The sequence below is a fragment of the Lampetra fluviatilis genome, chromosome 37 (genome assembly GCF_964198595.1).
Source record: "Lampetra fluviatilis chromosome 37, kcLamFluv1.1, whole genome shotgun sequence".
In the NCBI taxonomy this organism is placed as follows: Eukaryota; Metazoa; Chordata; class Hyperoartia; order Petromyzontiformes; family Petromyzontidae; genus Lampetra; species Lampetra fluviatilis.
The window spans coordinates 9,927,046-9,939,672 of NC_136311.1; the positions used below are offsets into that span (position 1 = coordinate 9,927,046).

The following is a 12,627-nucleotide window of genomic DNA, read 5'->3' on the forward strand; positions in this document are numbered from 1 at the left end:
TATGTTTCGCCTTGGGTCTAATTGTCCACGCTCAACTCACGTTGGCTGCAAATCACCACTCGTACGGTACATTTCATTAAAGCGTGTTTTTAAAAAAGTATTTTTTTAATATTACTTATTTTTTTTGTTGGTGACAATTTGAAATCGGTCGGATATGGAGTTGCAAATCCAGTTAATTGCAAGATCTGACATTTTAGGCATTTTAGTCTTCGCAACATTACACCATGACCCAGTCTCAAGTGCTTCAGACAAGTCGAGGAATACGATAGCACGAGATTCAAGACCGCTGAAAATAAAATCAAGAGTACATTCAGCGGTTGTGCTACACAGTATAAGGGACATTGATGGAAAGGTTACCTAAGGGGCCGTCCATAAATGACGTCACGGCCTTAGGGGGGGGGGGTCAGACATTTGTGACGATGTGTGACGAGGGGGGTGGGGTTTGAGAAATGTGACGTCACATCAAAATGCGCAACTTTAAATAAATATAAACAACACGTTCTACTTAATTAGACTTTTTAATGTTTTCTCTTACAACATCAGAGTGCAGCGCCACATTAAATACGCACTACAATGACAATAGTTTAAAGAGATTTGAAGCATGTTTTATTTTGGGGGGGGGGCAGAGCTTTGTGACGTCATATTTGAGGGGGGGGTCTGACTTTTTGTGACGTCGTGTGACGAAGGGGGGGGGGGGGTCAAAAATCGTCCAAAATCGCGTGACGTCATTTATGGACGGCCCCTAAACGTGTACCCCAAACATCGTTAAATCGATGTACGATGATTCGTTTTAACGTTACGTATTAATTGGCTTTTTCCGATTGCATTCTCGTTTTTTTAAAAAATTACATTTTCCCATCTCGAAATTACATCGCTTCCCTCGCAATATGCCCGTTCCTGAAAAAGTGCGTAAGTCGAATCGCGCGCGCTGTATGAAGCCTATTTTCCCATCGATGTTATAAGGGGAGGGGGGGGATACGTTACCTAAGATGTACAAAATACGTATAAATTTAACACGATTATTAACATTACAAAAATACTTAGTAGCATCAGCAAGCAGGAGCATCAGTAAGCAGCAACAGCAAGCAGCAGTAGCATCAGCAAACAGCAGTAGCATCAGCAATCAACAGTAGCATCAGTAAGCAGCAACAGCAAGCAGCAGTAGCATCAGCAAACAACAGTAGCATCAACAAACAGCAGCAGTAGCATCAGCAAGCATTAGCATCAGCAAGCAGCAGCAGTAGCATCAGCAATCAACAGTAGCATCAGCAAGCAGCAGCAGTAGCATCAGCAATCAACAGTAGCATCAGCAATCAACAGTAGCATCAGCAAGCAGCAGCAGTAGCATCAGCAATCAACAGTAGCATCAGCAAGCAGCAGCGGTAGCATCAGCAATCAACAGTAGCATCAGCAATCAACAGTAGCATCAGCAAGCAGCAACAGCAAGCGGCAGCAGCATCAGCAAGCAGCAGTATCTGTTCGCTCTCCCTGAGCAAGATGGTGGCGCGATCGAACACACCCCCACCCACAACAACCGCCGCCATTCGTCACTAAGTGGCGGTGACGTCACCACGACGCTTGTGCCAGGCTAGGTGCACCTCGAGGCCACACACCCACTTCCGGGTCCCCCCCCCACTCCTTCCCCACCATCCCGGGCCTCTCCTCGGCTCGCTGTCTCCGCTCAAGGGCCGAGCCGCTCGCTTCCTCCCCAACAACCACCACCAACAACAACAACCACAACAATCACCACAACAACAACCACCACCACCAATTCCTCGCGCGCCATGGTCGCCTAACAATTGCGCTGTTCACGGGCATCTCGGCCGCCTTGTCCGTCCGTCCCCGCGGTGGCCGAGGCGTACAGACTCGTCATCTTCCTGCGCAGCGCCGTCAAGGCGTCGGCCTCCCCATCGGACCCCCCGTCGGCCCCGTGCTCCCCGAGCCTCATGTCAGGGGACCCGGCCTTGGCCGCGGCTGCGGCGGCATCGGCAGCAGCGTCGGCGGCATCGGCATCGTCTCCTCCTACGGCGTCGACTGCTGCGGTTGCGGCGGTCGTGGTGGCCTCGGGAGGGCCGGGTGGCCCCGCGCTCGTGCCGGTGTCGCTGCCATCCGGGGGGGCCCTGGCCCCCCACTTGCCCCTCGTGCAGCAGCAGGCCGTGGTGGCGATGTCCGCGCAGGGTCCCGGCCACGCGCCGGTCGGGCCTTTGTCTGTGTCGGTGCCGCCGATGGCCGCGGGCACCGCGCATGGCCCCAGCGGCCGGGCGGTGTCGTTCAAGGGCGTGAGCCCCAGCAGCAAGTACGTGAAGCTCAACGTGGGCGGAGCGCTCTTCTACACCACCATGCAGACGCTCACCAAGCAGGACACCATGCTCAAGGCCATGTTCAGCGGGCGCATGGAGGTGCTGACGGACAGCGAAGGTGGGTGGTGGGCGGGGGTGGTGTGGTTGGGGTGGTGGTGGAGGTTGGGGTGGTTGGTGTGGTGTGGGTGGTGTGGTGGATGGTTGTGGTATGGTGATGGTGATTGGTGTGGTGTGGTGTGTGTGGTGGTGGTTGGTGTGGTGTGGTTTGTGTGGTGGTGTGGTTTGTGTGGTGGTGTGGTTTGTGTGGTGGTGTGGTGTGTGTGGTGGTGTGGTGTGTGTGGTGGTGGTTGGTGTGGTGGTGGTGGGTGGTTGTGGTATGGTGGTGGTGTTGGTGATGGTGTTGGTGATTGGTGTGGTGTGGTTGGTGTGGTGGTTGGTGTGGTGGTGGTAGTGGTGATTGGTGTGGTGGTGGTTGGTGTGGTGTTGGTGGTGATGTGGGTGGTGTGGTGACGGTAGTGGTGTTGTCAAGAGCACTGCTTTGGAAGATTTGTCGTGGTTCAAAGCCACTGTTGGGTCCATTTAAGAGCCTCCAGTGATTCAATCCATGTCAGGTGCTTGCCTTTTGTACACCGTGCAACGATTGTCACTCTTTTTAGAGTTTCGTGAGCTGGAATTTAGTTAAAAAAATCAAACATTTACCATGGTTCGGTTTTCATGTTCATCTCCTGGTGACCCAGACATTTCATTTATCTTATCACCACACCTAAAGTCTAAACCATGGGTGACTGCCACCTGGATTCCTACCCAGAATCTCGGCAGTGCCGGCTCCGTGCCCTCCTACGCAGTATTTGTCGCCTTGGCTGTTACTGACACTGGGGGGAGGGGACCCTTAGTCATCTTCTTAGGTTTTTTCGGTAAAGTCACGTAGAAAGTAAAATAAAATAAAAACAAAAATCACCCTTAGTCACATTATACACTATGTAACACGATTTTTGTTCCTGGGTAGTGAGTGTTATTTTCTAATTGCTTATGTCTCAAAAGTGTAGAAAATGTCTAATATTCCCCACAAACTTTGCTTTTGTGACCAGGACTTTACGTGAAGGAATGACACAAACGCACACGTTTTCTCATTGAAAATGGATACATTTCAAAATATCACTGTCCTGGTCACAAAAGCAAAACGTTTATGGGGAATAATAGCCATTTCTGTACTTTTGAGGCCATAAGCAATTAGAAAAACACTTTCTACCCAGGAACAAAAAAAAATTGTTACACAGTGAATTATCAGCGTCAAACCTCATGAATTGAATCTTGATGTTAAGCTTTCGTGACTGCAGGAATCCATATTCTTTGGCTCTTTCGGTAAAGTCACGTAGGTAGAAAATAAAATAAATCACGACGTTTCGGGCGCAATACGTGACTTTACCGAAAGAAACAAAGAATACTCATGAATTGATTTACTCTGGGAGAAGATATTTCGAGGTCCTAGCCGTCCAGTGTTTACCCTACGAGATGCGGTGGTGTCGGCAGCATTGTGTTTGATGACCCACCTCCACAATCGCATCAACAACAAAAAGAGAGCCGGCTCTGAATGGATGCACGTGGCAGAAGAGCTACGATTGCCAACAACGTCATCCGATCAAAAACCCAGTCATTTGCTCAAATTGCCGCCCGAAGCCGTCTTGGGCAATCCCCAAGCTGATTTTTTAAATCGGAGAGAGAGCAGCAGCAAGTTGAGTCTCAACATTCGTTCTGTCACAGGTAAATATAGCTACACGCGGACTGCGGCGATTGCAAAGTTGGTGCGATGAACGTCAAAAAATAATGTTGTGCCTGCACATGGACCCAAACTCTTAGCGGGGCGTGTGGTGGGGGTGTTGCACACCCTGCACCACAACTCCTAGCGACCTCCGTTCGATTTCTCTTGCCACCGGATTACAGGCACGTCACGTGGAGATGGCGTAACCCAAGGGTGTCCCGTCACAAGCGGCGCACAAAGCGGTCTTAAGTAAATTTTGCTCCCTTGGTCATTTAGAGCATCGTAATCTTCGGGAGCCGATAATCCAATAACCCCAAATGGGTCCGATCTTGTCAGATTTCGGAAGGCTAAGCAGGATTACAGTCTGGCTAGTGCAGGGGTCGGCAACCAAAATAACAAGAAGAGCCATTTCTTTCCAATTCGGTACAAAATTCTGTATTTCAAGAGCCGCAATGCATCATACATACTGTACATACGTACATATCGTCAAGAAGCAGCCCGTAAAGAGCCGCATGCGGCTCCGGAGCCGTAGGTTGCCGACCCCTGGGCTAGTGCATTGATGGGTGACCACACGCTTACAACGGACGTAATATAGGCTGATGCGAGGGCGCTTTGTGGGCAGCAGGCTGCAATGCAGTAGCATCCTTCATTGTACTGTGCTATGTTGTCAAGTCTGTGTTCCATGCCTTCACCAACCCACAGTGACCCAAGTGGTGACGTATGGGTCAAATAATCCCCACAACCGCACGCTGTAAGGAGGCCCTTATCCAGCAGTGGATTAACACAGGGTAGTTATTGTTTAGATGTTTCACTGTTGTAATGCGATGGTGCTTTTAGTTTGGCGGTTTATTCGGATGTGCGTTTGATCGTGACAGTTGTGACAATTGCCATCTTAGCCATGATGGGCTACACATATACCGTATTTTCCGGTTTATGACATGCACCCTTTGCCCTTGTGTTTTTTTAAACCAAACGTTGGGAGCGATTCTTATAGTCTGGGAGGTGTGTGACCAGAATTGTACAATTTTATTGACACTGGGCACACGGTTTGGAATGCGCCCTTACATTCCGGAGCGTCCCAAGGTACAGCTTTTGAAAAAAAGAAAAAAATTCCACCACATCCAGACTCGTGTTCCTTCTGCGCACCACCAAGATGGCCCGTCAGCCATGTGCCGCTTCACGCAACGAGCCGCCTTTGTCGGGTACCCCCGTGTTCACGCGAGTGCGCCATGCCTCTCTCCCACTCTCACCGCGACGCCGGCGAGCAGGCTGGATCCTGATCGACCGCTGCGGAAAGCACTTTGGCACGATCCTCAACTTCCTGCGCGACGGCGCCGTGCCCCTGCCGGAGTCTCGCACCGAGATCGAGGAGCTGCTCACAGAGGCCAAGTACTACCTGGTGCAGGGTCTGGGACAGCAGTGCCACGCCGCCCTGCAGGTATCATCGCGTCTCTCTGAGCGACTGAGAAACACGCGGACTGAGTGCCCGGGCGCGTGCGTCTCGCCGGGAGGGGCGACCGCGCGGTCCGTGACGCGCGTAGACTTGGACGGACCTGTGTTCTTCGAGGGGCGATTGTGTCCGAAGGCAAACCTAAAACTCCCACTTCGTATGCACTCAAATTAATATGGCAAAGGTGCAGGACTGCGGTCGTGCCATTGTTATGGAAAAGGCCCCCACTAGAGGGAGTTCTTCAGATCCCTTCTAAAAGGGTAATGTTGGCCTACTCTTCCACGCTGGGCAGATGTGTTGCAATAAGTGGGAGAAACCCTGAATTGTCCCTACTCAGAGCACGGTGAGGAGTGAATCATTACATTCTTGCTAAGCACCAGTGCCACAGAGGCTTGTAGAGACTGGATGTCGGATACCAAGACAGAGATATGGAGCCGAGTGCTACCAACTCAGCATAGTTAGCGCACTCTAATACTAAGCCGTGTGGACCATGAGAAAGCCGCGTGGGTATGTACATATGTAAGGTTGACTTAAATGCCCACGGTTGGCTACGTACGGTGCGAAAGAACTTGCACGTACGGGAAGGTGAGCGCGAGCCGGTGAGGTGACGGCGAAGACTGGAGACCACCACGCTCACTTGCGTCTCGTCTTATCTGTTGGCGGTGAGCAGCAGAAGCGTGATGCCGTGGACCCCATTTGCCGTGTCCCCGTCATCACCTCCCTCAAGGAGGAGCAGAAGCTCATCACCACCTCCAACAAGGTGACCCTTTAAGCACACATTGTCACTTTAGAGTTTCAATCACATTCACTCCTGTCACTTGTGCTGCTGCGGGGAGATGCTCTTCCGTGGTGCGTGTGGTTTCCTACTCTACTGAACGATGCTCATCTCCGGTTCTTACTCCGGAGCCACTGGTGGACAAGTCCACATTCTTCTAGCGGGTACAACAGCTCTTGAATTCAAATGAAGTATTACTTTGGTTTTTATCTATCTCGGAATTGTGGAGGACCGAATCGACTCTCCGATCAGGATTTGACCTCCGCAACCTTCCAATTACAATCCACGTGCTCTAACCGCTCGGGCGGGGGAGAGGATTTTCACGAGGCTTCTCTTCCATGTCTGTTGTGTTGTCATGTCTTGCCTGGCCCACACAAGGTGCTGTGAGGCTGTGGATGATTGGTCTTTGCTGCGACCTTTAAAACCTGATATATGGATACAGCAAGCACATGCAAACACCACTTCAGCATCGTGTTTCTATTTAGTTTTGCCGAGACTGCCAACTCATTGGGCATTGGGAATCATTTAACCTCGTGCGAGAAATCCGGGTCTGACAATGGATTCTCCGGTACATAGGTTTAATACCGTGAGTGCAAACGTGCGTGTATGAAATTACCGTGTGTCAAGAGCCTCACGGGAGGAATTGTAATATCATACAAGCAACGTCTGGAAGGGATTATACTCTGCATTAATATTTGGCAGCATAATCCTGATGATCCATTTTCCCCCCACAGCCGGTGGTGAAGTTGCTGTACAATCGTAGCAACAATAAGTACTCCTATACCAGGTGAGCCTCTCGGTTTCGCACCCCCTCACTTTCGTTGCGCTCCGTCTACCGTCTCTCCCACTCTGTGCGGGGCATTGTGCGCCGCACGCCACCACGTGCCACGCACAGCGCGTGCCACGCGCAGCACGCGGAGGCGGCACTGCGTGTGTCGCGCGCGCACCGCGCTGTTGCTGCTGCAAATTAAATGCATCCGACGACAGAACCCACTATTGTGGAGCGTTAGCGAATCGACACGTGATTATTTTTTTTCCTTGTTGATAGTAGAGGGGAGGTTCCGTGCGAATCCACCGCACGCAGGCGCCATCTCCGCCCTCGCTCTGTGGCCCACCTCATTATTGACCGTGTTTTTTCCGCAGCAACTCTGACGACAACATGCTCAAGAACATCGAGCTGTTTGACAAGCTGTCGCTGCGCTTCAACGGGCGCGTGCTCTTCATCAAGGACGTCATCGGAGACGAGATCTGCTGCTGGTCGTTCTACGGGCAGGGCCGCAAGATTGCCGAAGTGTGCTGCACCTCCATCGTCTACGCCACGGAGAAGAAGCAGACCAAGGTGCGGCATGCCACGGCGGTTCTTCGTGGTGTCACAGTGTCGTCTAAGCCCAACACTATCACAAAACTACACCTGGGACAATGGGTCATTTAGGTCGGTCGACTAAAAATGTAAATCGACTCCTCTTTTGTGGTCCAATGCTTGGGCGCCCCTTAAAAATGGTGTCAGCCCACACATCCTGGCTCGCAAAGGCAGAAAACGCCCGTCAGCCGCGTCCAGCGTGACGCGGCTGGTGGGTGCCGATGGCTGTCGCAAAGCCGCTCCGTCGCATTGCGTCCAGCGGCACACGCCGGCGCAGAAGTGACACTTTCTTTTCCCAACCTGAAATGTGAGCCAATTAGTTGAATAACCTTAAGCGATAGATCGGCAGAGGCATTTGATTAATAATCGGATAACCCAGCTCTGGTCCGTTCCCGTCGCTGCCGCAGCGACGCCTTAACCGGCCGCCGTCGCCGCCGCCGCGTTCCGCTCCGTGCGTGCGCCGCAGGTGGAGTTCCCGGAGGCGCGCATCTACGAGGAGACGCTGAACATCCTGCTGTACGAGCCGCGCGACGGCCTGGGGGGCCCTGACAAGGCGCTGCTGGAGGCGACGGGGGGCGCGGCGGGGCGCTCCCACGGGCCTCCCGACGAGGACGACGACCGCGACCGCATCGACCGCGTGCGGCGCATCCACGTCAAGCGGCTCGATGACCGCTCGCACCAGCACCAGTAGCGGTGCCCGCCTCACCACCCCCCCACCCCCCCACCCCCCCCACTCCCCCCAGCTGTGGCCAAAGGCGTCGGTGAGGGTGCAAGGATTGGGGGGGTGGGGTTTCAGGAGGTGAACGGCACTGCGCATGAGACGGTGTGCTGTCGTCGTCGTCGTTGTTGTTGTCCTTCCCCCCCCCGCACCTCCGATTAGCACGGTTGGCTACGTACGGTGCGAAAGAAGTTCAACATCCGCGCGCATACGTACGAGGTAGGATCGGGGGTTGTGGGGGAAAGGAGGGGTGGGGTTGGTCTATGGCAGGCGTCGGTAACCAAAATAACAACAAGAGCCATTCTTTTCGAATTCGGTAAAAAAAACGATGTTTCAAGAGCTGCACAATACATGTAAATACGAGAAACGGTTGTCCATAATACATCACGTCACGAAGCGGTGAGTCCGGCTCCGGACCCGCCGGTTGCCAACCCCTGGCTTGTGGGCACAAGAGCCATTTCCTCCGGTCATAAGGGCACCTTCCGGTTCGTGCGTTACGCCGCCACGAGCTACGTCGCGGGCCAGGGGATCGTTACGTGCGTACGGTACGTTGAATTTCTTTCGCCAACGTACGTAGCCGGACGGTGCTAATCGGAGGTGTGGAGCAGGGCGGCAGACTTTGGTTGTAAGATGAACCGGGAAACCGACTTTGTTGACGGTTTGTGGTCCAAAACAAGACCGCCAGCAGGAGGGGGGGGGGGGTGTTATGTAATACGCATCTGGTGTTCACATCCATTTCAAAGAAAATGTACAAAAAAAAATAACAACTGGAAAGCGCCCATCAGGGTTCTGTCCCTGGCTGTGCCTTTGGCTCCTAAGCGGTGTCATGAGACCGGCACGTGAGGCGAGCCGACGATTCGATGTGTGACGAAGTGAGGCAGGGTTTGGGGGTGGAGGTAGAGAGATCGCTCGTTGCCACCAGAGTCGTTGAGCGCGATCGCTTGCGTTGGCACAGCACGGTTTGTATGGCAAGGTCGACCCACGGGCAATTGTAGGGACTCCGTTCTGATATTCCAAGGTCAGGAGTTGCAGTGTTCGAGCCCCTCATGCATGCGGCTAGTCGCATGAATGCCAGTAGCCGTCGCGGTTACAGGAGTTAATCTTCCTCGCGGACATATCCCTTTTTTCTACCAGTTGTATTTATCTCATAATACACACGACATTGAAAAATGTCATCCAATTTTTCATTGAAAACGCCGTATTTTTCCTGATCACTTTTTTACCTGCCCACCAGTGCAAACAGGAGGTTGTTGCCAGTGGCCAAACATGTGGGTATAGTAGCCGGAACGTCATAGTGCAGAGAGGTCCCTAGGGTCAGTTTGAAAGCTTGTCGTCATGCAGGGAAAAGTTTTTGGGAAAGACGGACGGTTGCCGAGTCGGAAGCAACCACCACGACCCATCGCGGTTCTTCTCGCCGGTTGCTTCCCCCCTCCCCAAGAAAACACCACTCACACCTTAGAAGTCCCTCTGTCCTGCGTGTATACAATGTCGTAGTTTCCAGTCTTGAGATTTCTTTTGTCAGTTAGCGGCCTGTTATCACGTATTTTGAGATGACGAATCGGCGTGGGCCGATTGCGGTGGACCAGCAAAGCGCGAAGGTTTCACCCTGTGGATCAGATTTGTACATCGGCAGCAGGGAGGCAGAGTCGGCGGCGGCGGGCCGATGTTTGTGTGCGGAGAGAAACGGGAGGGAAGGAGGAGGGGTAGTGGGAAACTCTCCCCGCATTCTCATTGAACCAAAATAAATCACCGTCGCGCATAAAGGTCATGCCCCCCCCCCCCCCCGTCTTTTTGCAGGTCGTGTTCTCACTTTACGCATACAAAGGAACCCCCCCCCCCCATTTGTTGAAGCGTGCCACACATAGTTGGACTGATCTGCTACGGTCCCACCTGTTTTGCAGAATTTGAAGTTAGCAGGAGGGGGGGCAGCCGTTAACAACACTACCGGTTGGCAAATGTCATCCGTGGTCCTGGAAGTAACTCTGCCAGCACCGCTGGTTTTAAGCGCGATATTTAACATACTGTAGTGTTTTAAAGGGGGCGCGAGATGATTGTTATATTGTTATGCTTACACTAAATAAAGCAAGGCTAAAATAGGCTTGGCGCGATACAAATTAAAAAGTACTTGGAAAATGTTATAATACGGGCAACTTACTAAACAAGTGCAGCGTGTGTGTGTGTGACTAATAATTTTTTACTACATTGCCAATGTTTAGCTTTGCGTTTAAGGTGCATTTTTTTTTAAAGTGTGTTTTGTACAATTGTTACCCCCCCCCCCGCCCACCCCCCCTAAGTTCAGCTTGCACGATGGGTGGGATGAAGCCTGTTTTCGCAATGCTTGGCTTCGAAGCCAGGATGGATTCCACGCGGAGTAAAAGACGTTGTCGCTGCCACTTGACCGCGTGTAACACGTGCAGTAAGACGCCCAGATGCACACCTTGCACCGCGAAAGGGATTCTTGAAGCGCTGTGCCATTTCAAAACGTGCGTTGTTGGTCAACCATTTGTTTTGTGTTTTTTTTTGCTTTGCTGAAAACTACGACGCCAAAAAAAATTATACGCGGTGTGTATTGTGCCCCGAGGCAGCCGTTATCGGCTTGTTTTAGAATTCTTATTTGGGTGACTTGAGATACCGTGATGTACTTGGGAGAGCACGACCGCATGTCTTTACCCCATCACGAGCCTTGCCCAAACAATCGCCTTAAGCCTGCCCCAAACCCAGGTGTGTAACTGCAACACACGACCGTTAATGGCGTCGTCGGTCAAGGGCATTCATTCATTCCCTGTGGGCTTTACTGGAGAGGAACCATGGCCTTGTGTGCGCGTATTGTGGCGCTCGGAGACATTGGTGGACAGAATTCGAGGAGAAGTAGCGGGCTGGTCATTTTTAATTGTTTGGAAACAAACAAACAAAATAATCGGGGGTCATGAAGATGTGTCGCAGCGATACAATGCAAGCTCGCTGACCCAGGCGAAAGGGAGCGGGGATGGAGATCGAAGTGTGTTTTTTCGTAACGTGCGCGTAAAGAACATCTCTGCGTGTGCCCTTGTTACAGTTTGCAGATCGTATGATGCTTCTGCTCCGTATGACACTTCTGCTCCGCTGCTGCTCAGGGATATTCCCTCTAAAGTGTCTCCGAAGCTGGGGGGGAGTGGGGGTGGGTGCTGAACCACTTTGCCAGGCTCTCTTAAGATTTTTTGAGCTAATCTCAATTTAGTGTTTTCTTGAGCGAATCTCAATTGAGTGTTTTCTTGAGATCGCCTTAACTTGGATGGGCGAGAAGCGCTTGCGTACGCGAAGTTGGCGAGTGCAGTGTTTGCAGCTAGAATGGGTTCCAGCCGATGGAAATATGAGCGACCGAGTGAACTCATTTTGCAGGTGGAAAGACCGGCATGCCGTGGGGGGGGGGTGGGCGTGCGTTGTGCGTGTGCCATGCCAAACCTGCCCTGGGTCGTATATTGCCAGTGTGTCGTGTGTCTCGTGGTGGTTTTTTTTACGTGTGGTGGTGCTAGCTTTTTCTCCACTGCGGTGTGTAAAGAGGAAAGGTGACAATTTTACGAAATAACTGTTTTGGATTTTATTGCGCAGGAATCTTTTTGCTAAGTGTGTACAGTACCGAGAAATAAAACATACATTTAAAAAATGCAGATGTATGCGACGTCCCTTACCGAATGCATGCCGGTAATTATGTTATATTTCCCTAATTTTTACTTGTGTTTATTTGTGGGCTACCTCTTGTGCAGTCGGTGGAAATTGCCGCGCGTCTCGTCAAGCGAAGAAGAGCCACGGAGCCGTGCGGTCGAAATTAAATTACTTGTCTTTGAGCCGAGAGGGGCACTCGTTTGCAACACACAAATGGTATTGGTTCAAAAATTTTTTTTTTACAGCTTACTAATTTGGAGGGAGTCAATGGCGGCGGTTGCCTTCGTGTGATGCTGAGCAGCCTCAATAATGAGAATGTGGAATTCCCAACCACTGTTCTACCAATGGTTGAGCAGCACGCTCCGATGATAATTGGAATGTGGCGTAAACTTTAATCGTGAAACGTTGCCAAAGGGAGCGGCGTTGGGCCAAGGCTTCGTGGGTTCATAACCCGGGGTGCCTGGGGGTGCGAGACGTGGCCGGATTTTTGTTTGAAGGTAAATAATCGAAAACACAAATTAAACACGGGCACGTAAGTACAATTAATTTGTTTCATCAAACCCAATGTACGTGTTAACATTATACACTTTATTGTGAACGAATGAGAACTCGAAGGGGGTGCA

At 51.7% G+C, this 12,627-nt stretch overlaps 1 protein-coding gene across 1 annotated transcript; it reads left to right on the top strand.

The window, feature by feature from the left end:
• The first annotated feature begins 1,609 nt into the window (after positions 1-1,609).
• Positions 1,610-12,007, top strand: TNFAIP1 (TNF alpha induced protein 1). Its single transcript, XM_078873813.1, has 6 exons — positions 1,610-2,418; positions 5,328-5,497; positions 6,180-6,269; positions 7,019-7,071; positions 7,428-7,623; positions 8,111-12,007. The coding sequence occupies exons 1-6, from the start codon at positions 1,947-1,949 to the stop codon at positions 8,333-8,335; spliced, it is 1,206 nt and encodes a 401-aa protein (XP_078729939.1). The 5' UTR covers positions 1,610-1,946; the 3' UTR covers positions 8,336-12,007.
• The last annotated feature ends 620 nt before the right edge of the window (positions 12,008-12,627 follow it).